At 35.2% G+C, this 25,800-nt stretch overlaps 4 protein-coding genes and 1 long non-coding RNA gene across 7 annotated transcripts; 2 read left to right on the forward strand and 3 right to left on the reverse strand.

Annotated features, from left to right (window-relative positions):
• The first annotated feature begins 2,921 nt into the window (after positions 1–2,921).
• On the forward strand, positions 2,922–9,010 carry LOC105122997 (HORMA domain-containing protein 1-like). Of its 2 annotated transcripts, none has more exons than XM_011022426.1 (22): positions 2,922–3,011; positions 3,153–3,209; positions 3,687–3,783; positions 3,887–3,955; positions 4,061–4,153; positions 4,321–4,447; positions 4,549–4,618; positions 4,768–4,809; positions 5,191–5,319; positions 5,416–5,529; positions 5,671–5,713; positions 5,820–5,861; positions 6,574–6,698; positions 6,827–6,839; positions 6,952–7,028; positions 7,116–7,199; positions 7,641–7,791; positions 7,883–7,959; positions 8,032–8,092; positions 8,196–8,362; positions 8,466–8,603; positions 8,719–9,010. In XM_011022426.1, exons 1-22 carry the CDS (start codon positions 3,009–3,011, stop codon positions 8,770–8,772), a joined length of 1,833 nt encoding a protein of 610 aa, XP_011020728.1. In that variant the 5' UTR covers positions 2,922–3,008; the 3' UTR covers positions 8,773–9,010. The 2 variants fall into 2 exon arrangements, with proteins under 2 accessions (XP_011020728.1, XP_011020729.1); XM_011022427.1 differs by having other exon boundaries at positions 8,035–8,092.
• Positions 9,011–12,946: 3,936 nt separating this feature from the next.
• On the forward strand, positions 12,947–14,203 carry LOC105122996 (REF/SRPP-like protein At1g67360). The gene is made up of 2 exons (XM_011022425.1): positions 12,947–13,272; positions 13,358–14,203. Exons 1-2 carry the CDS (start codon positions 13,027–13,029, stop codon positions 13,805–13,807), a joined length of 696 nt encoding a protein of 231 aa, XP_011020727.1. The 5' UTR covers positions 12,947–13,026; the 3' UTR covers positions 13,808–14,203.
• A 400-nt stretch (positions 14,204–14,603) lies between these two features.
• On the reverse strand, positions 14,604–16,677 carry LOC105122995 (uncharacterized). Of its 2 annotated transcripts, none has more exons than XR_841785.1 (3): positions 16,574–16,677; positions 16,045–16,353; positions 14,604–14,881 (listed from the first exon to the last, which is right to left on the reverse strand). It is a non-coding gene; the product is annotated as an uncharacterized LOC105122995 (long non-coding RNA). The 2 variants fall into 2 exon arrangements; XR_841784.1 differs by having other exon boundaries at positions 16,045–16,357.
• A 905-nt stretch (positions 16,678–17,582) lies between these two features.
• LOC105123003 (hybrid signal transduction histidine kinase J-like) lies at positions 17,583–18,445 on the reverse strand. Its single transcript, XM_011022430.1, has 2 exons — positions 18,293–18,445; positions 17,583–17,929 (listed from the first exon to the last, which is right to left on the reverse strand). Exons 1-2 carry the CDS (start codon positions 18,410–18,412, stop codon positions 17,696–17,698), a joined length of 354 nt encoding a protein of 117 aa, XP_011020732.1. The 5' UTR covers positions 18,413–18,445; the 3' UTR covers positions 17,583–17,695.
• Positions 18,446–23,281: 4,836 nt separating this feature from the next.
• LOC105123172 (oxidative stress response two-component system protein SSK1-like) lies at positions 23,282–25,524 on the reverse strand. The gene is made up of 6 exons (XM_011022682.1): positions 25,238–25,524; positions 24,603–25,109; positions 24,175–24,402; positions 24,039–24,137; positions 23,742–23,952; positions 23,282–23,410 (listed from the first exon to the last, which is right to left on the reverse strand). Exons 1-6 carry the CDS (start codon positions 25,522–25,524, stop codon positions 23,282–23,284), a joined length of 1,461 nt encoding a protein of 486 aa, XP_011020984.1.
• Between the last annotated feature and the right edge of the window lie 276 nt (positions 25,525–25,800).

The following is a 25,800-nucleotide window of genomic DNA, read 5'->3' on the forward strand; positions in this document are numbered from 1 at the left end:
ATAATTGGGCGATCATTATGATTAGTTTAGTTTAAAAAAATAATATTTATGTTTATATAATTTAGTTATAAGAAAATAAAATAAATTCAATACGAATAAATAATCACTTTAAAGTCATGGGAAACAAACCTTATAATTAAACTCAAAATTTCTTTTCGGTCTATTATTTCCACACCTCTGAAAGTTTATTTTCTCATGTTGATAATGCATTAGGCATTAAATAAATAAGGTAGTGTGCCCGAATAAAGTTAGAAATGACTTACAAAAAAAAACTAACAATCATTATCAAGCATTAAATAAAACAAGGCAATGCTACATATAAAGTTAGAAAGGACTTCAAAACAAAACTAACAATAATTATATTAATTTGGATCTTTAGGAAAGTAAGTGCTTCAATTTAATTTTGCTATCGTAATTAATGATTTTATGGATTAGCATATAATATTGATGACATGTCATATTGATTAATAGTTTAAACTATAAGTTATAGAATGATACTAGTTATAATTTGAGTGGTATCAAGTTATAGAACGATAAATAGTGGCATCTTATAAGTTATAACTTAATTTATTCATTAACTAATATGCTATGTCATCAGCCCATGCAAGTAAATCCAGAAAATAATTAATTATGTCCAACTTTCTATCTAATCAACTATTACTACAGGAAATTAAATCAAATAATTATTTTCCAAGAAATCCAAATTAATATAATTAATTAATTTTATTATAAGGATTAACATTAACGCTAGTTTTAAATTAATTTGTCAATTAACATGTTTTTATTTTTATTTTCAATGCAAGTTTCAAACCTATGATTAATCCAACTTGTTTTATACTGAGATACTGATTCCTTAAAATTGATTCATTTAAAAAAGATAAGAAATTAGCAATATAAGTAGGAGATGAATTTTATTTTAATTTTTTTCTCATTTCTATAGTAATAATTGGGTGATCATGATGATTAATATACTTTTAAAAAATAATATTTATACTTATACAATTAAGCTATGAGAAAATAAAATAAGTTTGATATGAAGAAAAAGTCATGGAAAAAAACTATAATCGAACTCAAAATCTCTTTTGGTCCGCTATATCCACACCTCAAGAGGTTTATTTTAATCTTCTCGTGTTGATAATGCATGAAACATTAAATAAATAAGGCAATGTGCCAAAATAAAGTTAGAAATGACCTCAAGAGACATCTAACAACAATTACATTAATTTGGTTATTTAGGAAATTAATTGTTTCCATTTAATTATTTCACAACAGGATAGATGATATTTTAGATTTACTAACATGGATGGATGGATAACATGACATATATATTAATTAACAATTCAGGCTATAGCTTTTAGGATGCCACTAGTTATAAATTGAGCACTATAAAACCTTTCCCATATTTTTGAATTTCATGTTCACTTTATTTTAAAATTAATAATTTTTATTAGGTAAAATAGATAAAACAAAAATGAATTAGATTGTTGCATTTTACCACGCTCAAAATCATATCCATTTAATTTAAATTCAATGATTTAGTTTTGATCTTCAATTGTTATGATTGAATTTTGGTAACCTTTGAATTTTAAGGTATCTTTTGGGAGATCCAATGGACTGTTTTTTCAAAATTTTTATTTTTTTAAAAATTTTTAATTAAATTTTTTTAGTATTTTTAATTATTTCAATAACTAATATTAAAAAAATATTTAATTTATTTTCAAATAAAAACACTTTAAAAAACATCTTATTCTACACACTACACTACCTAAACCCACGGAGGGCCAGAGTTTAATTAATTTACAGCGAAACATTTTATGGGAATGAAGTTCAAGAAGAAGCGAGGCAATGGAGATATTTGTGCCTATGCCCAATTTGTTGGGTTTTGAACATCCACGTGACTTATATATGATTTTTATTTTATTTTTTATTTATAATATCAACATATATATATATATAATAAATTTATTTTAATATATTTTCAATTAAAAAATATTTTATAAAAATATCTTATAACGCATCACTGAACACACGTTTAATTTAAAAGCATACTCCAAAAAAATCCCAATTAGTTCCTCCAGGCCACGCTTTAGCAATGCTTTTCAACTAGATGGATGATGTCAAGATTTGATTGTATATTAATTCATTAAAGTACATGTATTGTCCATCATTAGTAGCAATGACAATGATCATATATAAGACAGATACTCGTGCAACACAGTCTAATAAATATCCTGATAAAAATACCAATTGCATGGTGATTAAGAAATGCAACAGACTTATCTGGGTACATTTAAATTTATTAAATTTTATTAAGTAATCAAGTTAAACAAATTTCGTGGATTGTTAGATGAGCGAGCACTAATTAAATTTTACATGGGACTTTACTTATTCGATAACGAGTCAATTTTATACACATGATAGTTTGTTGAAGCTTGGTAGATTTAGTTTGGGTTGGATATTATTTTTTAAAATATTTTTTAATTATAAATATATTTAAATTTATTAATGAATAAGAAAAATTCAAAAATTTATAAAACGGTGGTTAGATTCATGGCACTGATATTTGCAATCCTTGTAAAATTGTACGTAACTATAGGCCCCTGCGTAAAACGCCAGACGCGCTCGCGGTTACAAATGGGGTCCACTTTAGCTTTTCCGTTTCATTTCTTGTTACAACTCTTCATGCATAGCCAGTCTTAAAAAGCCACGTGGCATACCTTCTCACCAGATTACCCCTACATTTTCAACAAATTAACAAAAAATGTCCCTCCTTTCACGTAGTTCGCATGCCTGATGCCACCGAGTTGACCACAGGTTGTCACTACCCCCAACCACGGTTGAATTTCATACCGTTGTTTTTTTAAAACGGTAAGGGGTACACTTAGAATAAAATCTCTCCCTGGCGCCACCATCTCCCATTTAATTCACTTGGTTTCAAATTTCAAAAACCAACCGCCTTAAGCCCCCTCTCTAGCTCTCTCTCAGTTTTCTCCAGAAACTCAACAACAATGGTGATCAATGAAGAAAAAAAATCTTAAAACCCTGTTTCAATTCTTTCATTATCGAGAGTTCTTGTTTCTCTAATTCACTTTATCGTTCATTTTGTTCTTAAATGCGAGAATGGTTAATATTTCCGTTTCGTGTTCGATCAGGTTGTTGCACAGAAAGTGAAAGAAGCGGAGATCACCGAGCAAGATTCTCTTCTTCTGGTACACATATATCAACGATTTCACAATGCGAGTTTCACTTTTTGAGCTGTTGTTTTCTTATCAAATTTTCAGTAGAGTGTACTTGTTTGTTGTTTATTCTTCTAAATTCATGAGTATTTAGTGTGATTAGCCCGTCTAAAGAAAGTTTCGTGAAGCTTTTTTGTTCTTATTTGAAGATGCTGTTTGCATAAAATTTGAAAAATCTCCTTGCCGATTTATTTTTCTGTCTGATCAAGTAGATTATGTTAGAAAAACCTTCATGTTTCACAAAAATGAGTCATAGATGAAACTCTGAGCTCGATTTTGGCTTAACACAGTAAATCATCATGAGATTTCACAATTATTTGATGACGCGTTGAGTAATTGATGATCATTTGCCTCGAAATCACTTATGTACTATATGCTAATTGTTTTTGTTAATGAAAAGTTGATCTAATGTTATCTGACGTTTTCGTTTCTTTATTTGTTGTGGTATAGACAAGGAACCTGCTTCGTATTGCTATATTCAATATCAGTTACATTAGAGGCTTGTTTCCAGAGAAGTATTTCAATGATAAGTCTGTCCCTGCTTTAGGTAATCTCCTTCTCCTGCTTAGATCCTTTTCTTTTCTAATTTTGCTTTTAAATATGAAATATGATATGGTGAATTTCTCTGAAATTATGAAATCACTAAGCAGAGATGAAGATTAAGAAGTTGATGCCCATGGATGCTGAGTCTCGTAGACTGATTGATTGGATGGAGAAAGGCATGTTGTTTTTTATCTTTAAATTATTCGCTGTTTTTTCATTGATTTGTTTCTTTATCTTGTAAAAGTTTTTACTATATTGCTTCTTTTCTTTTTGTTTTTTAGGTGTCTATGATGCATTACAGAAAAAATACCTAAAGACACTTCTATTCTGTGTGTGCGGGACTATAGAGGGCCCGATGATCGAGGAGTACACATGTAAGTGAGGTTTTTTTAATCATGATACTGTACATGTGGGAAGTCTTTAATGGGAGGGAAGTATGCAATAACTGATTGTTGATGCTCTTCAATTGACTGTATTTTCTTTTCTTTTTATACTTTGAACGTAGTGTTGGGGGATTTCAATGGTGTCTCTTTTTCTGCAGTTTCCTTCAGTTATTCTAATTCTGAGAGTCAAGAGGTTTCAATGAATATCAATCGCACTGGAAACAAGAAACAAGGAGGAACATTCAAGTATAACTCCACAAATGAAATTACTCCCAATCAGATGAGGTGATTGAAGTGAAATCTCTTCTTAATTCTGAATCTCTTTCCGTCAATGTGTGAAAACTTATGAGTTCTTAAGAAAATGATGGGACATTTATAAAATGCAGAAGTTCTGCTTGTAAAATGGTCCGAACACTGGTTCAGTTGATGAGAACTCTGGATAAAATGCCTGAAGAGGTAAAATCCTTCATCAACCATATATAAGTATTTGTTTTTTCTGAGTTGTAGCAAGCTGGTCACCTTTTTCAATGTGCAAGTGCCCAGACGATGACTGGCTACAGTAATAGTGTATTAACTTAAAGATGATTATCTGTTTTCTGTTTCAGCGGGCTATATTGATGAAGCTCCTCTACTATGATGATGTGACGGTATGCCTTTACCTGCATTCTTAGATTTGGTTTTAATCAGTTAACACGCTTGAGCCAGGATTGTGCCTTCACGACGTGTTCATCTAATTTCTTAGTTTACTAAATGGGGAATTGGAGATGTATGAGATTGTGGTTTCTCTTCCACATATTGAATTTTGTTTGTTACACACTGCTGCTTTGGTGATTGGATATATTTGTGGAAACAGCTTTAGCATCTATAAGTTTTACAATGCATGTGAATTCGTTTTAATAAATTGTCAAATGGCATTTAATATTTGACGAAGGACTTATAGAGAGCTTTGCAGAATATTTTTCACCTCCCAAATTATGAATGTGCACACGAGGAAAGAGTGTTTTAATACAAATTGTATGACTTTTCAGCCAGCAGATTACGAGCCTCCATTCTTCAGGGGCTGCACAGAAGAAGAAGCCCATAATGCATGGACTAAGCATCCTTTGCAAATGGAGGTTGGCAATGTCAACAGCAAATATTTTGTATTAGCACTCAAGGTAAGGGACCAAACTTACGTGTTTTCCTGTGACCAGAAATTCCAAGCCATGGCTCATATTTGATGCCGACTTTTGTTTGAATGGTAACATGTACAGGTGAAGAGTGTGCTTGATCCATGCGAGGATGAAAATGATGATATGGAGGATGATGAAGTGAGCTTAGGTGCTGATTCTGTAGAAAGGGATGGTTATTCTGAATCTGGCACAGAGGTAAATTTGCAATACTCTTTAATTTTATGTTTTAATTGTCACTCTATGGTTCCAGTGAGTTTAGTTGACGGAAATGATAGCTAAGTGACCTTAAATGACTGGCTATCTACACAACTGTTACAAACTTGTTATAAATTCCAGGTTAACCAATCACAAGAAGACCAATACATAGTTGCACCAGTAGGTAATTACATGAACTCCTTTTGGCCGTCGTTTCATTTCCATTCATTCTATTACCAATTGTTTTTGGTGATTTTGATGCTATAAATAATCAGTGCTAATCTTGACAGACAAGCAACGTCCAGAGGAAGACAGTGGCCTGGTTGATGAAGGTAAAAGTTTCAATTTAAGTCTAAGATGGCTGAACTTCTTAGGATATTTGGATCGACTGCCTTAATACAATTCACCATTGTCATCCGCTTGGCTCCTTACATTAGATTTAGCAATAACGATATCTCAAAATATACTATCTTATTCCCACTCAAAGCTGTGGTTTAATATAAGCAGGCCGTGCTAGTTTTTTCACAATATCATCATTAATTTCTCAGTCCTTACCATCTGATATGTCGGATTTTACGATGATTAATATATGTAATGAATTAAGATTTCCAAGCATTACCGTGTTTATGCTTTCATTAGTTTAGATAAGCATATTGTCTCACTTGAGTGGGAGTTTGTCGATTAGCAACTCTACTCTGAGATGGCAAATGCTTCATTTGACTCAATGGAGTCCAAGGTGGGTATAGTCATATTGAAGTAACGTCCAGAGGAAGACATTGGCCTGGTTGACGAAGGTAAAAGTTTCAATTCAAATATAAGACCTTAGAACTGTCTTCACCTTGTAATGGGACTTGAGAAACAAATACGAAATTTTCAAGTCAAAAAATGAAAAATTGGGCAAATGATATTTAAATTAGATTTTCAACGTTTTTACTTCTTTTCCCTCTCTGCTTTTCAGAAGTAATTTATGGGTTTACATGGCCATTGGAGTCATCACTGGGTTAGGGCTGCCTTTCACTAATGTGCTGTTGTATGTTTGTGTAGATGATACACAGGACCAAGTGGAAGATGAGCAACAATTGGCCAGGGTGAAAGACTGGATTATAAGTCACCATCTTGATACCATTGAAGTTACTGACGTTCTCTCTAATTTTCCAGATATCTCAGTGGTAAGGGCTGTTTTCTTTTTTTTCCTTCAAATTTCTCAATTTGAACAAAGCAGGAAAAAGATTTAAGGGCAACTGGCAAATGAATTCAATTTTTAGACCCGACAGTTTATTTTTTTTTGCTAATGCAGGTTTTGATTGAAGGTAACTCAACTTTCTAATTAAAGTTAAAAGAGGAAAGGGTATTTCTGCGTCTTTTGGTTTTCTTTCAATCAATTTTCTGGTCTGTTTTGATTCTTCTTTAATTGGATTTCAGAAATTATGGGCAAACTCATCAAGGAAGGTGTTTTATCGAAAATTGGAACAGATAAATACAGCAAAATCAAGCAGAAGGTTCTATTTTTCTCGCTAGTTAAAATTATGTTACTTGGCTACCTGTTAAGTTTGGCTCATGCTTCATATCTTTTTGTGACATGTCAGGCCTTCGAGTATGAGTTCACTGCGGTGAAAGAGGAAATTGATGGAGACAAAGCTCCTCAGGCTGAAGATCGCATGTACATGAAGGTGAGCTTTCTTCTGTATCAGATTCGGATCTATTAAGACCCTGCATTGATTGGTATTTACCATATCAAAGCAATTCCTGTATTGATTGACTTTAAATGTTGTCTTGAGCAATTCGTGTGCTGTTTGACTTAAATGTTGTGTTGAACTGTGCATTTAGTGTTTTTCTGTACGTACATAATTACTTTTACTTAGAATCATCAACACATTCTCTAAGAATTGGAGCTATGCTAACAGACCAGCTATCAGTTGAAGCCCGGAAAATTTGTGTGCATGAGAAAACTGAGATGATTTGGTTCAACTCTATTTTTATTGCTTGTGTATGAACAGCAAGATTGGCGAAGAGTATTTAGAAAATATCTTTGTATCTTAAGATTAATCAGCACGATCTTAGATTTAAACTTGTCCACATTGCATGTCCTCATTTCACTTCTCCGATTTCAGGCTTTGTATCATGTGCTTCCAATGGAATATGTGACAATTTCAAAGCTACAGAGCAAGCTAGCCGGAGAAGCCAATCAGAGTACTGCTCGCAAGTTACTTGAAAAAATGATCCGAGACGGGTATATTGAGGCCAAAGGAAACCGAGGGCTAGGTGCGTGTTTTCAAACAAAAGCTATTTCTGTTTATAGTTTGAGGACCAAATTATTGCTGATGTACTTGCCATTCATCCTATGTTGTTGTAGGCAAGCGTGTTATTCATTCCAGCCTAACTGAAACGAAGCTTATGGAAGTCAGGAGAGCCTTGGGCAATGATGCTATGGTGATTTTTGAGATCATTATTTAACCGCTGCTTCTGATTTAGATATGAAGTTCTTAACTTTTTTGTGTTGAGCAGGACATTGATACTAATCAACCACATAAAAAATCCAACCGTCCAGAATCCCAGAAAATGGGTACCTATTCAAACTTTTCCTAGAATCCTAGTTTTGGTTCTTTTATTTACACTCCATCTAAACACCAGGAACTGCTACCATATAATGTTTCTTTAACTATCAGGGAATGACTACAAGGATGGCTCAACATGTGGTGTTCTCCACTCCATCGGTTCAGATCTTACACGCATGGTGATCAGATCAGAAATGAATCAAAATGGATCAGCTAGGTGTGAGCAGACCATCTCAAAGACATGGGACCATGGAAACACTCCTACAAGCAGGGCTGAGGTTAGTTGAGATGTGGAGTTTCTCCTCTGTGCATATCAACAAATCCCAGAAGTAGTTCCGTTCCATAGCTAACTAGCGATGACTTATTTTTGTAATTGTGCAGCCTGTTGCTTCAAGAGAGAGTTTTTTTCCAGGAAAGGAGAACGTCAGAGCAAATGGAAACACAAATTACCTTGACGAGGCAGATACAGTTATCTGCAGCAGATCCTCTCAAGATAAGCGGTCCAGAAAGACGAGCACGGTATGCTTCAACTTCCTCACCATAACTGGTTGTAGCTCTTACCTGCATGGAACAATCCTATTGAAACCCCCGAACTTGTTTTACCGATACAATGGGACTTGTATATTTTTTGCAGGTCAAGGAGCCTATTGTTCAGTGCACGAAGCGCCAGAAATCTCAAGTTGTCTGAAAGGCTTCGAGAGCTTGAAGTCACCAAATTTACTCTCCACTCCTTCAGAATAGTAGTAACTTTTTCTCAAGGCCACAGCACAAATGATGAAAACAACAATTTACAGTTTACATATATCTCTATAATGTTTAATATGATAACGGTGGATGCTTTTGCCCGTTACATTTGTATTTTACGGGCTTATAAAATAATGAGTGAACAATATGCTTCCTAGTGGATACTTTGGCCCGCACACCTCGTGAGCTCTTGTGCTGCTTTTTTTTTTTATTCTTCGCAGCATAACCACAGCTGAGAGCTCTATCATCTTGCCAACTGCCTAAAGAGCTTCGGTAGTTCATGTGTAATGTAGGGGCGGTCAATTGTTGGCCCTTGCATTAGGCTGCACTTTTCCTAGTGGAGTGTGTTTCGTTGCTCATACAGGGTTCCCTGTAAGTATGTTAAACCGAGCTAATTAGGGAATTCAATTTACTCTACAATGCAAATTTTGTACAATTGGTTCTATGAACTAGAAAATTCTCTTCAAAACAAATATTACAATATATGGTCACTTTTTTTGTTTGTCTACTAATTCATGGAGCATTGCTGGGGATAAAAAATGCAAGAGTTAAAAGTAGTTAAAATGTCAACGTCATGGCGGCTAAATTCATACCTTCTGCAACAAGAAAATATGTTGGATGGCTTTCCTCCAACGACAACAATGATGATGACCATGGCGTTTGCAATATTTTGGCCTATTATGAAGATTCTAGTCGTGGTATGAATTGGTAAGACTCGCAAATGGTCGCGTAACATCAACGCTATTTTTGTCGGAAAGGGTGAGCGAGGAGTGAGGGATTGGGTGTTGATAGGGTTGGATTTAGGTTCAAAGTCCCGTCAACGAGTCCGGGTCCTGGTCCAAGGACGTAACCACCAGCTCTAACTTAGACGCTAGCATTCACCCTGAGTAACTTAACCCTTAACCGGTGGTATATTCCCCCTTTGTGAAAGAAAACAGGCTTAAGGAGATATCACTGGCATCCCGACTGGTCCTAAGTTAGCTGACAGTAATTTCAGTACCCACATTAAATATAGAGACAGTCCTCAAATACATGTCATCCTAAGAATTGATTCAATATTGGCCCTCAATTATGCTTAACCTACGCCGCCCGTAAAAAATAATACCAATTGGGTGGTTGGTTGTTGTTATTAATACTCTATCCTCCTCGAGTAGTTTAAAATTGTGGATGGCAAATATATCATTCTTTAATCTTAACTGAGGTAAGCATTAGTGGATCTCCGAACCAATAAAGAAACTTGTTTTAAAAGTATAGTAGCTACACTAACTCAACTTCACCACCCTTTCAACCCTCTACATCATTGAAATACCTTTTATGACAGAAACTTTCAAAATTCTTATAATTAAGTGACGTTGTGTGTGAGATATCTTTGAGCAAAAAGCCAATTTTCTCCTCTCAGTTTTAGACATCTTTGGTTTCTTCCAAGACTGATAACTAAGAAACTCTCGGGTAAAACAAGTGGTTTCTCTGTTTGCCTTTCCTCCCCTACCTTCTAACTATAAAGACAACTCTTTTTTAGAATAGGGAAGGGTAAAATAATGCATTCAAAGCAGGAGAGAATGTCACCGCTTTAGGGTGCTGCATATTTGGGTAGAATAAGAGGTTTCAGAAACCTAAGTTGAATGGGTTCGAGCTTGGAATTGGAAGACCAAGAGATCGTTGCAATCCAAGTCGAACATGTATTTTTAAAAATTTTAATTTTTTTATTTAAAAATAATATTTTTTTAGTGTTTTTGAATTGTTTTGATATTCTATATCAAAAATAATTTTTAAAAAATAAAAAATTATTTTAATATATTTTTAAATACAAAATATTTTAAAAATAACTGTAAATATATTTCCAAACCCACCTCAAAGTATCAATACACTGTCTTGTGACCTTCTTCTTCACGTGTTAAGGTTTGAAAGAACTATATAAGATAAGAAATAAATAAATCCAACAGGAGATGGAATTATAAAGATAATGACATTACCGACTAAACTTACTTCCAGGCTGCACTCCTCGATCGATGAGAAAGATGATCATATAGATCTCAGTCATCCTACAAAGCCAATTATGATTCTTTGTTCTTAATTAGTTCAAAACTGTATGCTCTTTTCTTCAAGTATTCCACAATTATGCTTACAACAACCCATTATCATTCTTGAACTTTTTTGTCCCAGGTAATCCAAAATTATGAGAGGACAAGTACATCATACACTCGTTTGAGTTTAAGGATATATAAACAACCTTCTTCTTCTTATTATTATTAAAATCTTAAACACTACTTTATAACTAAACACACACGCTCACAAGATCTTTTTTTCCAACCTACACCGACCGACTTAGATATTAGAGGGTCCCAACCTATAAAAAAAACTTTTTTTTTTATTTGTGTAGATTTTGTAGTTGCTCTAATCCAACTTTACCACCCTTTTAATCCTTTATAGCCTTGGAAGACCTTTCATGACCTAGGTTTTTAGTAATCTCATTAGGTGTATACTTAGTTTGATAACAAGGATAAAGACCTAATGAAAGAAATGAGGGATCCCTCCAGCCCTTTCTCTCTTATAATTTTGAATTCTTCCAGTTTAAAAAGATTGACCACTACCATTTTTTTATTTTATAATCTTTGTAATTGTTAATTTAGATGATTTGTTCTTATACTTCCCATTTCGTTTAGCTAAACAACTAGATGGATAGCAAGTTATCCATCCTTTTTTTTCTTTTGTTTTTATCACTTCTTTTTACTCAATCCATCCTCCTTGATAAATATAGGTTAAATGCTACTACTGGTTATGAGCATCAAACAATTATTGATATGGATTAGATTATTGGGTCAGTAAGTTTCCCCTATATAAGAAGAAGCCTATTATTTAAAAAGTTTTGAAAATTCTGAACCTATTCAAGTAAAGGTTTTTGAAAATATTCAGAGAACAAGAAGTTCCGGAATTGTCTAAAATAATTTTAAAGAAACTAGGTCAAGAAAATCCAAATTACTCGAGATAAAAAATATTTTTTTAATTTCATATATATATATATATATATAAGTAATTTGTCACTAAGATTGGAGCCAAAAAGAGATTTACTCGAATTTCTCAAAATATAATCCAAAGAATAAAAAAAATAATTCGGGTTAGAAAATTAGATTTTTCTAGAATATGATTTACATGGGAATGCTCATCCCTACCTACATGGATGCTTGTTTAGCTAGCTTGGATTTCCAAGTATAGCCTGGTACTTTCTTCTTTTCTCAACGGGGGGAAATGCCATGGTGTATGAATCAAATCATAATCTTACATGCAAATCTCTACTATGCTTAGAATTTCTTTAAATTTTTTTTATTAATGTAAATATTCACATAATTTATGTATATTTTAAAAATTTATAATTAAATAAATTTTAATAATTATAAAATTTATAAAACTCAAATTAATAATTTTTAAAAAATAAATTTAAAATTTAATCAATTAAATTACACCTCTTAAAAAAATTCCTTTAAAACTTTTCTTGCTGATCAATGAGGAGGCATTATCACCTGACTATCTATCCTCTAACCACCATATATTGACGATTCTTTATTAACTTAACGCTGTGCTCAATTCTAATAGATTTTAGTTCATCAAATTTTTATATTGTGAGAAAGGAGAGGATCACCTCTTGGGACGAGGGATCTATATATTTTATTTCCGTAGATATTCTATGGACCCCTTGAATGTCCAAGAAAAAAGAAAGAAAAATAATTTGAAACAATTTTTATTTTTTATTTTTCTTAAAATACTTAGTAAATTTGTCGGTCATGGGAAGTACAAATCCCCCCTTGTCCAAAACAATGTTCCACAACAGCCAACCAGAAAAGGACAGCTAAAGGCGCATTTTGCCCAGCACGAAATTTAATGCAGCTTCCCAGATATTTCCGCCCTCCACCACCCCACCCGTAACCACGTGTACTTCACGAAGCCTTCTCCTGGACCCCACCACATGACCCCACACCTCCTCACCAAATCTGGATCCAAAGAAGGGGGACACGTTATGATACCATCCATCTAGATCTCATTTCAACCGTCAGATCACCCTCACGAATCAGATTCACTCACACACGTATCACACTCCCTTCCTTTCTATATAGATAAACGCAAAACCTGACTCTAAACTCCTATACACTCCAAAATCTGAAGAACCGCAAGGAATCAGAAACAAATAAGTAGAGAAATCTTGATGCGGATGATGGAGGTAGTGAGCAGTAAGAAAGATCTAGAGCTGAAGCACTTAGGGTTTGTGAGGATAGCTACGATTCAGATTTTGGTTTCCGTTTCCAATCTTTATGATTATGCGAAACGTAACTCCGGGCCTCTGAGATCTCCCATTGGAGCTGTTGAGAGCACTGTTAATGCTGTGGTGAGTCCTGTTTATGATAAACTCAAGGGCGTCCCTGATCATCTTCTTGTCTTTCTTGATCACAAGGTAATCTTTTCATCCCATTTTGATTCATGGTCATCTTTTTTTTTTCTCATTTGATTCTTGAGGTTTTTTCTTTCTACGTCTGCAGGTAGATGGAGCAACAGCCAAGTTTGATAAGCATGCTCCTCCTGTTGCGAAGCAAGTTGTGAGCCAAGCACACTATTTGATTGAGAAAGCTTCAGAAAAGGCGAAAGTACTTGCGAACGAGTTTCAAGCAGGAGGACCCCGCGCTGCTTTGCACTACGTAGCTACAGAGTCTAAGCATTTGTTCCTCACTGAATCTGTGAAGGTGTGGGTTAAACTCGACCAGTTTCCCTTTGTCCACAAAGCTGCAGGGGTGGCTGTTCCAGCAGCTGCGCATTGGTCAGATAAGTACAACCATTTCGTCAAGGAGATGAACCAGAAGGGCTATACAGTGTTTGGTTACCTGCCTGTGGTTCCGATTGAGGAGATCTCCAAGGCATTCAAGCAAGGTGAGGCAGAGAAGAAAGAAGATGCAGCTGCACATAAAGATTCGAGTTCATCAGACTCTGATTAAAAATAATGCATTTCGTGCAAGGGCATCCTTAGCCTAGTAGCATGGCTGGTGAAAATCTGACAGGGTTTGTGGGTGTTGGTTGAAACATGAACTGCGTGCTAATATGTAAATTAATTCAGCGGACCCTTTTTCTCATATCAATGGATGTGAGTTTTTTGTAATTCCACCTCGTATCTATTTTGTAGATTACAGCACTGTATTAGATTATGTCGTTAGGATATGCTCCCCTTTTATCCAGAATCCTCTGGCCTGATGGGTTGGCTCGTTGGACCCTGTTTCGTTTTGCCATTGTCTTGTTTAAAGCAGTGGGTGCTTGCCTTCCGCCAGATATGGTTCTCGTGCGGGAATAAAGCCTTAAAGTGGATGTTGCTTCATGGGTGGTATGCTTTTACAGTACATCTTACTTTGCGTTATATAAGGATAAAGATCCTGTGTGCTTCAGGGTTTCAAGTTTACTTCGCTTCTATTTTCATTAGAGAACGCGTAGGCTCCTACTGCTTCAGTTCTCAAAATATTCTGTTCTATCGTGAAGAGATGGCATTGAGCAGGTTTTACAGCATGATGAACAGGCTAATAAACATCTCAGAAATCGTCTTCATGGTTTGAAATCTGAACATTATTAAAAAGAATCACTAGGAGCAGTTGCATCTGTTATTCTTAATTATCTTGCAGTACAAATTCTAACTAGTTACTCTGTCGATGCCATCCCCCACGAAGGAAGACTAGCAAGATGGCAGGAATATCCAGGAACAATGCCGAGGTATAAGAAGAATAAAAAAAACTTTCCCTGATCCAGTTAAAGAACACCGGAGGGAATTTATTTGTGAGGAAGGATTAAGAAGAATAGGAGTCATCATGAACGCTCAATTCCATTGACAAGAGTTATATGGGCAATTATTCAAACTCATGAACAAGTCTCGGACATCCAGGGTATTACGAAATCAGCTGACATCCGTACAGTCCACAGAATACACTACTTTGAGACGGGAAAAAGAAAAGAGCTTAAACATCAATCTCCACACTCGTTTCTCCAAGAAAGCTTTCTTGTCAGTCTGCTAATGGAAACTGAACTTTCTGCATCAAAGGGGCAAAATTTATGAGTACTGATCGCATGATCAAACAAGTCAGTTATGGTTCTCTATTAGACTTGGAAGGTTTAAAAGAAAAAAGAGTTCTCCACGAGACTCAAATTAATACGCTTCCACATATATCTTGATATGATGATAAACTAGGTTTCACTTTAACAAAGTCTATGCAATAACCCAGAAGATGAAGCTTTGGGTGAAACCGGCACCACCCATAAAATAACTTTTATTTGCTATGGAAAATACCAAAAAACTTCACACACTGTGCACCTTTCCAATCAACCACTAAATCAGTTTCAAGGTTCGAGCACATAATCTATGCTGCTTCATCCCAAATCTGGTGAGAGATGCAATATCTCATAGAAATATTCAAACTATATAAAAACCTAAGAATAAGAAATGTATTGTAGACTGGTATTCCACACAAACAAACTCCACTACGAGCAAGCAGTATGGTTACTTTCAACTAAAATTATGAAGCTAAACGTCAGTTATATTTGAATTGTTGGTTACAATCCTCAAAAGGCAAAGAAGCAATTAAAAAAAAGAGAGGAGAGAGTTAAACAACTCATTGCAATATTAGAATAGACATGAAGCTTATCCCTTCTAACAAACAGAGATAAAAAGTGCATGCATACAAATAGTGAAATCAAATGAAGGAAAATATAGTCTTACGCCATCAAATCCATCATGACATTAAAATATTACTGAATTTTCTTACATTTTCAATAGCTAAGCCATCATTGCCCCTCCAAGCAATCTCATATTCTCATTGTCAAAGCAATTGATATATTTATCAAGAGTTACGAAAGTCATTCATTCTAGAGCAAAAAGCTTCTTTGATTGAGTTTAAGTGACAATTTATCTCAAATTGAAGATCTTCTAAGATAGAGTAAACTGAAAATCACCTTAGTTTCCATGCCCCTGAAAATAAAAGCCTATCGTTGCATGATCATATACTTTGCAACAACCATGTCATTCAATAAAACACTTGACGCCACATGAATCCAAGAAAACATTGGAGCACAAAACCAACAAAACGAAAATACCACAACACCCTCAATCAATAATTCAGTATAACATACTCCTCACCCCACAAATATCAACATAAAACCAATCTAATTTAAACTCAATAGAACTGGAAAAACAAACCTTGAGTGAATTCATTCACTTGGGGAAGCCATAACTATCTTGAAGGAGGTCATCATAGGGGTCCCTCCGACCAGGAACCTGGCTAATCTTAGCATCCCAAGCAAGCTGCGCATTGTGGCGCTCAAATGTCCAAAACCCATAAGGGCGAAGAGGATAGCTCCACATTTCCTTGGTCTTTTGGCATCGATCCTTAACTGCATATACACGCTCCCTGAACTTCCAGTCCCTCTCCTTTGGATCCTCCATTAACCTCAGAATCAAATTCTCAGCAAATTCCATGATAAATCCCATCTTCTCTTCCTAAAATACCTAACTTTCAAATCAAACACGCAAAGAATTAAAAAACCCAGTTCATGAACTCACTCAAAGCAGACCCAAATCAAGTATTCTGGCCAAATTTGGACCTGATAGGTATACAATTTAAGAACCTAGAACTACCAAAATTAACAATCAATTTATAATAATGAAAGCCATCTAATAGAACCAAATTAATAATCAACTTATAAACAGTATTGATGGCAGAGACTACCTGTTCAGCAGGCAGAGATTAGACCTCGCGAAGTAACAAACAACGTTTTTGGATTGACTGTTGAGGAGATGAGAGCTAGGGAGAAACCAGTAAATGATGCCACTTGCTGGAAGATACATTTGGGTCATGGCCCTTTGAGTCATACGTTGTTAAAGCCCACGAAAAGATGATGACATGAGCCCAGGAGAAACAAGGCTGCAATGGGCATCACGCAAATTTTAGGCCAGTCCGTACAAACCCCTGGGCTATTGCCCCCGTTTTTGTTCTTATTTACACTTGCTGAGCTTTTTCTCTCTCTAATTTCAATCGTCGAATTATTGTAATTTTTTAAGATTTTAGCAGTTGAACTTCTATTAGACTCGTTAAAAAACACATGAAAATCACTTGCACACAAAAAAATCAAAATAATTGATAAACAAAAAAACATCTTTTTTTTTTTTTTTTTTAAGTAATGTCTGGTATCTCTTCGCCTATCATTTCTGTGTTGTTTAGTAGGCTAGACCTTTCCTAATGTATACAAAAGCTAAGAAGGACTCGAGGTTCTCATAAGGTTATGATCATCAGTATCATTTTCAACAAATGGATAGAAGAAACTCAGATGCCACATTCTCCTATGTTTCCTTCTTTAAATCCTATGGTGAAATTCAAAACTGGAACCGTGCCAATTAGGTGGAACATAGGAGAGCAGGAACTAGAAGTCTTCTGCCAGCAATATTCTGATACAGTATTCATCATTACCAGTAAACGAAGGAAAGCAAAACGATCATGGCCTAAATTTCTCAGACGTAGATTCCACTCATTTCTGCAATGGTCAAATCTATGCGTATAATGACTATCCTAACAGAACGACAACTACCATAAGAATTTCTAAGAAGCCCTGTCCTCGGATTTTGTTATTTTCCCTTCTTGGAGACAAAGCACAATAGCTAAAACAGCACACAGACAATTTCCAGTCAAGGTAGCCACCTCTCCTAGATTTCTGATTAGCCAAATCTGTAATAGAAGCTTATCGATCTGTAGCTACTATTGTCTTTATTCTCCCCTGACGGTTTTATTTGGTTCAACAATTCATTTATCCTCCGGCATCTACAAGAAAGTAGCGTGGACTCCTACACCAAAAACTCAAATCATAAAGCTCATGGATAGAGCAGTCCTTTGTCTTCCTGCTGTGGGCAAGTTATTGCCTTCTGGGATAGGAATGAGAGAGTCAATCTTTTCATCAGTCAGTGGCTTTCCAATACAGCCATTTAGGTGGCCTGCTCGAATGAACTCATTTATGTCCTCAGACTCTGACGTATAGGTGAGACCAACAATGTTACTCTTCACACCAAATAAGCTTCGCAGCTGTGTTGTTGCCTATCAAGAAATTATGATTGAAGAAGTAGATGCGAGTAAGTAAAAAGAACATGCATGTTCATAGCATAGAAATGAGAAAAAAAGGGACAACCATGAAATAACTCTTTAGAGTTAGAATATTAGCAAGCAGGTCGATGTATACATCTTTGAATGGAACCTAAAGAAGCATGAAGAGCAACAACATCTTCTTCGTTAAGCTCTCTAATCTGAATTAATGCAGATAAGTTTCTGAAGTTTTCACAAAGACACTCACATACCCTGCCCTTTTAATAAGCTGTCTCGTCTTATTGTAGTTTATTATTCAAGAGATTGCCTTAAGCTACGAAAATATATTCTCTGAAGTTTAAGGTCATAAAACTATACCTCATATCCACTCGTTACATGAGCAGGCATATCCATATCCATAAGAATGAGGTCAAAAGAAGCCCCTTGACTATGAAGATGAATAGCTTTTTCTCCACTTTTGGCCACTTTAACTTCCATCCCAGGATTATATTCCCTTCCAAACTCGATTATCTGCGTGTTGTTGAATAAGCGATCAGAAGATTCATATTCCACAAGAAGCACAGAGAACTTGTCGCTAGCGGTTGAACTTGAACCCTGGGAGCTGCTCTTGACCTCTTCATGCCCCGGTTTCTTCTCTTTTCGGCGTCTGTGAACATGAAAATGGATATCAATTCTTAGAATTAATTTACACGATCTTGGAACTTTAAAGTAAGCCATATCTGAAGAGGGCTCACGATATGATCCAAGACTAAAACTATATTAGCAATATTGGGATTTAATGCAGTTTTCTGGGATCAAAAGAGAACCAGAGTTAATTAAGATGCAAGTTCTGCCTTCTCCAGTCCAAACTAAGCAAAAAGCATGATAAAAACTACAACACCTACCCCTCTGCGTCTTCTTCACTACCATTCCCCAAACCAAGCACATCTTGCTCCCTTCCAGGAGCAGTAGTTTGATCAAATCCAGTTGCACTATGTTCCTCTTTCGTGGTTTCATCAATAACAACGGTCCTTTCTTTCAGCCATCGATTCACATAAGCAATCTTTTTGCGCGCTTCAAGAAGGCTTATTCCACGACCAATGCCCCTCATATTGACCACTAAATCACTGAATAACTTCAAGGATTCTTCTCGGTTTTTCTTCAGTTCTTCGATGCCTTCCGTGAACACAGTGGCAGATGCAATCATCTTTCGACCAATTTCAGTAATGTAATCATTCAGTTCTGCAACGGTACTCTCAAGGTTATAATAAACTTGAGAGGTTTCGTCAGCCATTAACATATGGGTTGAACTTTCTTGGGAGGTTTTTCTAGCTCCTTCCCTTATTATTTGGATTATTTCTCTGCGAGCCTTGGGAGATTCATTCATCCTTTGACTGAAGTTTCCAAGACAAAAACTAAGCTGTTCAAGTATGTGAGAGATTTCACAATCAATGAGAGTGTGATATGTGCCATCCATTGATGTATGTTTCTTGATTTTCTTGCTTTTGGGAGAGGGACCGAAATTGGTGAGTTTCCAGAGAGCGCCAAATGAGAGCAGTTATTTCTGTTAAGCAGAAATGGTTCTTTCACATGCGTGAGAGGTGTTGGTTGCTAACTTGCTATTATATAAAAGAGGATACATTACAATTACAATTACAATTACAATTAAAATTGAGGTGGTAATATACAAAGCCGACCTGTGCAAATGATTTTCACCTTAACTTGTAAAACTTATAATTTAAATTATAAATTTATTAAGATTTAAAAATTTTATTTTTTAAAAATATTTTTACTTACTAATACGATAAATGAATAAAAAAAATCTTGGAATTAAGCAACAACTAAGCCGGAATGTTTGTTTGAAAATTAAAAAAACAAATGAAATTAATTAAAAAACCATAAAAAATTCAATCCAAAGAAAATAAAAGGAAATTTTGGCATGCGAAAGAAAAAGATTATGAAAACTAATAAAATAAAATAAAATATTAAAAGATAAAATTAAAAAAAAATAACTTGAAAGGTGAAAATAAAAAATAAAAAGAACAAAATTTTGAGAAATAAAAAAATAAATTGAGGTGTTTTACTGTGATTAATTTAAAATTAATAAAATATTAAAGAAAAAAATTAAAAGAAAAAGATCTGAATGGTAGAAATTAGAAAAAAAAAAGTTTGAGAAATAAAAAATAAATATTAAAGTATGGATCATGGAGTACGATAATGATTTGTAGTTTTGGTTTTAGGAGGAAGAGTAATTGTTTGTTGGGTTAAAGATAGACGGAGCGATTATCTCGAAAGTCGTCGGCTTTTGAAAGCAGCCTTGGAGACCTGCTTCAAGTCCCGTATCCTGATTTATTAATTAATTAATTCAAGTAGGTCCCTCAGTTATGATTAAAAAAAAAAAAACATGAATTTCTGAAGGGAACTCCACCGCGAAGACTATCAACAGCTTCCTTTCCATTTGCGGCCGTCCAATTTCATTCGAAGATTATTTAAAAAAAAAGAAAAAAAGAAAAAAAAAAAGAAACATCTTGTGTGCTGGCAACCAGGTTCTTAGATAGACATATAACTAGTTGCGGAGATGGTTAGTGTAGAAGTAAAAAGGTAGTGTGCTAAACCCAATACTACACAGAAACGGTTGAATTAATAAAAAGCATAAAACAATTCAAGATTTCCAGCATAAACATGGAATGGTATTACTGAATAAAAAATTAATAAAAAATAAAAAATATGCGCCTGAGGAGGCTTGCAATATGTAATTTAATAATCCAAGAGGTTTTGTACGGAGTAGCATAAATTATAACTCATCTTGAGACCTCTAGGCTGAAAGACTTTAAGCAACACTGCACAAAATAAAAAAAGTTTCACAAGTGTATTTATCAGTACTAGGAACTATATAATATAATTATGTAATTTACAAATCTATGTACTAGAGCCACTTTCAGATTTAGGATAGTTAGCAAATGAGAAAAGATAATTAACTATTTGGGATGCTATTAATTTTTTTATAATGATTCATTAATCCTTACAGTATTTATAAGGATAAATTAATCTTTTTAATTTTTTCATACATAGTAAAATAATAAAACATCCTTGAAATAAATTTTTTTTAAAGCTATTATTCGCGCTTTGGCATGACATGTGGCTATAGTCATTCTGCCCCCTTCAACTTATGGAACCAGTACTCTTCCTATCAACATTATTGATCAAATATAAAAATATAAATTAATATAAAAGATATTGAATAGACCACTTATCATAAAGTTTATGTTTTTAAATGAATCCATATTTAATTATTGAATTATGGAAAAAAAAACCTTATTCCTTTTCAAGGATTGAAAATTAGAGTTTGTTTTCGTTCATTTTCTATAATTTATGTTATTTTTTTAAATAAAAAAATTAATATGTATAAGAAAAGAAAGTGATACATACGAATACGAGGACCATTCCTCAAGAAAACACAAGGAGAGCTGTAAGAGTGGAAAAAAAACACTCGAAATAGAGTCCGCCCCGTTTGCTGCAGGGTCATTTTCTGAGCTTGGCCTTCCACCTCAGTTGATAGCAAGATTAGAGGGGGAAGGGTTTGATGTTCCAACTGATGTTCAGCCTGCAGCAATCCAAACTATTCCCAACTCTTTTTTTTTTATTATTTAAAAACATTATCATCATTGAATATTTTTTTTATATTAGGAAAAATTTGATAGGCCCGCAGCATATCTTGGCCCAAGGATCCAGTACAAACTAAGAAGGATTCTTTGTTTCATTAGGAAGCGGACAAGCTAATGTTAAAGCTGCAAGGGGTTGTTTTGTAGCCCAAACAAAGCAGGCCGAATACATAACAAGCTAAGAAGGCCTAACTAAGAAGGAGTCGAGGTTCTCACAAGACTTTTATGGCTAGGTTCTGATCATCAGTATTATTTTCAACAAATTCATAGCGGAAATTTAAATGCTACAGAAGCCTCATTCTCCCACGTTTCCTTCTATAAATCTCATGGTGAATATCAAAACTGGAACCATGCCAATTAGGAGGAACATAAGAGAGCAAAAACTGTGTTGTTGCCTATCAGGAAAATATGATGGAAGAAGTAGATGTGAATAAGTAAAATGAACATGCATGCTGGTAGTATAGAACCGAGAAAAAACTGACAACTTCCATGAAATAATTCTTAAGAGTTAGAATATTAGCAAACAGGTCGATGTATACATCTTTGAATGCAACCTAAAGAAGCATGAAGAGCAACAACATCTTCTTCGTTAAGCTCTCTAATCCGAATGAATACAGATAAGTTTCTGCAGCTTTCACAGTGACACTCACATACCTCCAGTTGCTGCCTTCTAACAAGCTGCATCGCATTGTTGTGCTTCATTCTTTAAGAGATCGCCTTAAAGCTACATTATTGTAACTCATAATTAGTAAATTCATCTGACCACAATATTAATAGCAAACCAGATAAACCAGAACTGGGAGTCGTCCTTGTAAGGTGCTTGTGGACTGATCAACATGCCCATCATACATTACATTTGGCCATGTGCCCTGTGCAAGCTAAAGGTTTGCAGTCGTCCAGAATCATGGTTAAGGCCATCTGCCTTGTATATTGCCATTACCTTGATATCAGTCTATTGTTTCAAATTAAACTCAATACCGGAAAAGACTGATGACTTTCGGGTTCTTTCAGCCTCCCTTATTCAATAAAAAAACATGTTTCCATTGTACTTGTCTAAGTTCTACTTTCTGTTGTACTAGATGCTTTCGTTATTTGCTAGTTGATCATAGGAGCTTGTTCATGTGAACAGATGATTAATAAATTCTGTCATAGTAGGTGATGCTTTTGTTGACATGATTGTTTGAGATGCCTTGTAAAATGTCCCCTCCGTGCTCTTGAATTAGTTCCAGTTTTTTCGTAACTCTAATTTCAAAAGAATTATAACATTACCTTGTTTCTTTATAACTCATTAATCTTTGATATTTTGATAGTTTGCTGCCTCATTTTAATGAATGACCTCTTGTGGAGAATTGTGCTGGCCGATGCCTTGCTGACCTTTTCTCAAGGGGGCAAAGACATCTAAAATAAAATTGGTAAAAAGAAATATTCTGTATGTGTTATCAAGTATGCTAACGCTTCGCAAAACGAGGTCTGTAGAAACCTGAAGGCGAACGTGTTAGCAGCCTTTTTATGCTTAAGCTATTGCAAGCAACACTTCCTTATTCAACTTGAAGCGCATATATTATTCGTTTTTACAACTTTATCCGTAGAGTTCAACTCTACATCAAAGGACCATGAAAAAAAGACCCAACATAGACCACGGAGACCCAGAAACTCTCAAGCTTGTGATTTATCGGTCCTTCTTCGTTTGTTGGAATGCAGTGATCTATGCAAGACTCCGTGGCTTTCGAATGCAGGTGTTGAGGCCAGCGTGGATGAAAGCTTGTTGGTCAGACTCAGAAGTGACACCTACAATCTGACTCTTAACACCCATCTTGCGTAGCAGCTGTGTTGCCTGACATATATGTATATGATCAGGAACAGATGTAAATATCATATAAAATGTATATCACGACATTAATTGGCAGTTGAAGTTTTTATACAGGAAACGAAATTTACAATTTTATGCTTCAAGACTAAGCCAAAATGGCCTCAGAATCATGATGGATCAACTTTCAATTTCATTGAGTTCCTTCGTATTTCATCAAGATTTTGCAGACTGGCAGTTGTCTCCTTTTCACTATACCAAGTTAGTGGTTCATAAAAACTATCATTATATTATGATTATAATGTGGATGGGGTTTTTGAGAACATTAATAAATTGAAGCTGATAAAAAAATATATACCTGAATTCCAGTCTTGATGGGCATTTGATCGTCCATAATAATGAGAACAAAAGAAGCCCCAGCAAGATGAAGATAAACAGCTTCTTTGCCATTCTTCGCCTCTTGAAATTCCATTGCACGATGCTTTTCTGTCCCTACTGGCATCGTGTATCTCTGAATGGTGTCTCGAGCATTACGATCATCATCAACAACAAGCACAGAGTAATTATTGCTGGAAACATAGAAAAGACATAAAATATTATGGCTTTTAATTTCATTCAAGGTGCACAATCATTATTTAAGAGCAAATACACATGCCCCTGATCATGTTCTCCACTGGTGTCACCACTGATCAGTGCCATCTGATTCAGCCATTGCTTCACATTAGCAATCTTCCGGCTTCCAGCTTCAATGTTGCTGCTCGTAGCACCAGATTCGTGAAACAAGAGTCAACCTTAGTTCCCTGGTTTCCCTTTGATCTTTCCTGAGTGCTTCGGTTTCTGACTCATTTGCTTTCTGTAAAACCTGCCTCTTTTGATCAAACTTTGCAACGCACACATCGAGTTTCTTAACAAGATTCTGAATTTCTTGGTCAATTTGAGCGTTATCTTCGTCAGCCATTGATGAAGGAATTAATGGCTTCGTGATTCTGAGAGATAGAGAGAGGGTAAGAAAGACATTTCTGCTCCGTCAACAGAAGACAAACATTTCTAAAGTCCATATATAGAGTGCAAAATTTATAAGAAGAATATGTGGAACAAAGTGAACAAGTTGGTTCTTTTCTACTCTGGAAAAATAAAAAAGAAAAAAAACTACTAACAAAAGATGCTCAAATATGACCCGAAACTAAACAAAAGACGTGGTAAAAATTTTAACGCATACTCTTCTGCATCTCCACCTTCTTGCTTCTTCCTAGGCAAAGCGTGTTCCCTTCCTTGTTCTCCAGAATGATCAGATGCATTCCTATTGTCTTCTTCTGCATCTCCGCCATCTTGCTTGTTACTAGGCAAAGCGTGTTCATTTCCTTGTTCCCCGGGATGATCAGATGCATTCCTATTGTCTTCTTCTGCATCTCCGCCATCTTGCTTGTTACTAGGCAAAGCGTGTTCATTTCCTTGTTCCCCGGGATGATCAGATGCATTCCTATTGTCTTCTTCTGCATCTCCACCATCTTGCTTCTTACTAGGCAAAGCGTGTTCATTTCCTTGTTCCCCGGGATGATCAGATGCATTCCTATTGTCTTCTTCTGCATCTCCACCATCTTGCTTCTTACTAGGCAAAGCGTGTTCCTTTCCTTGTTCTCCAGAATTATCAGATGCATTCCTATTCGTCTTCTTTGATGGATTCATCAATATCAGTTGTCTTTGATGGTAATCTATTCGGGGAAAACTCATAAAATTCGGATAAGGCCTCTTTAAAAACGAATGAACTTTCCCTGTTATTTTTTATGCAACTAAATTATTTCACTATTAGAAATGTACAATAATGTACAAGTTTCAAGAAATCCAAACAACTACCTGGCCTTTTCCAAGCCTGCACTTACACCAGCCTTGATTCTCTCAATTTCAGCAGACACGCCAAGAACAGTATTCATCAGTTGCTCAAAGCAACCTAGAAGAGAAGACATATGGTGGCCTGCAGCCATTGCTTCAGGATCAGAAGGCAAGCACTGAAAGAAATTCAGCGCTTCTCCACTGGCTACTCGAGAGCTGCTTCTTGTTAGATTGGAATCGCTTGAAATCGGCATTGAAACAATGAGCCCTTTTTTCTCTTGACTATCTTCTTCTGTCTTGAATTCATCCATCTTCTGACTCAGCCATTGCCTTGCTTTATCAATCTTTGCCCTTGTTGGTGGGAGAAACCACTTGTGGTGACTTTGAAATACTCGGAGGGGATAAAACACACTGTTTTATTTCAAGAACAAAGCTTACAATAACATAAACAAAAGCTTACAACAACCCCTCTCTCTTTCTCTCTAGTGTTTCTCTCAATCTCTCCACACATAATTGCATAAGCTTAGCTATCTATTTATACACGAAATCAAAACAAGAAAATTCAACCTTCAAGTGTGAAGGCGGTT

The sequence above is a fragment of the Populus euphratica genome, unplaced genomic scaffold (assembly GCF_000495115.2).
Source record: "Populus euphratica unplaced genomic scaffold, PopEup_1.0 scaffold8.1, whole genome shotgun sequence".
In the NCBI taxonomy this organism is placed as follows: Eukaryota; Viridiplantae; Streptophyta; class Magnoliopsida; order Malpighiales; family Salicaceae; genus Populus; species Populus euphratica.

What these genes read in the sequence shown, in the direction of transcription:
- LOC105122997 (XM_011022426.1), top strand. An exon ending in GATTGATTGGATGGAGAAAG is followed by an intron (nt 3,956 to 4,060) that starts GCATGTTGTTTT and finishes TTTGTTTTTTAG; the next exon opens with GTGTCTATGATGCATTACAG. An exon ending in ATTACTCCCAATCAGATGAG is followed by an intron (nt 4,448 to 4,548) that starts GTGATTGAAGTG and finishes TATAAAATGCAG; the next exon opens with AAGTTCTGCTTGTAAAATGG.
- LOC105122996 (XM_011022425.1), top strand. Translation starts at nt 13,027, where the DNA reads ATGCGGATGATGGAGGTAGTGAGCAGTAAGAAAGATCTAGAGCTGAAG. An exon ending in TTGTCTTTCTTGATCACAAG is followed by an intron (nt 13,273 to 13,357) that starts GTAATCTTTTCA and finishes CTACGTCTGCAG; the next exon opens with GTAGATGGAGCAACAGCCAA.
- LOC105123003 (XM_011022430.1), bottom strand. Translation starts at nt 18,412, where the DNA reads ATGGAAGTTAAAGTGGCCAAAAGTGGAGAAAAAGCTATTCATCTTCAT. An exon ending in ATGTAACGAGTGGATATGAG is followed by an intron (nt 17,930 to 18,292) that starts GTATAGTTTTAT and finishes ATTTCTTGATAG; the next exon opens with GCAACAACACAGCTGCGAAG.
- LOC105123172 (XM_011022682.1), bottom strand. Translation starts at nt 25,524, where the DNA reads ATGGATGAATTCAAGACAGAAGAAGATAGTCAAGAGAAAAAAGGGCTC. An exon ending in GAAGGTGGAGATGCAGAAGA is followed by an intron (nt 24,403 to 24,602) that starts GTATGCGTTAAA and finishes TTGACGGAGCAG; the next exon opens with AAATGTCTTTCTTACCCTCT. An exon ending in AGGGAAACCAGGGAACTAAG is followed by an intron (nt 24,138 to 24,174) that starts GTTGACTCTTGT and finishes TGCTACGAGCAG; the next exon opens with CAACATTGAAGCTGGAAGCC.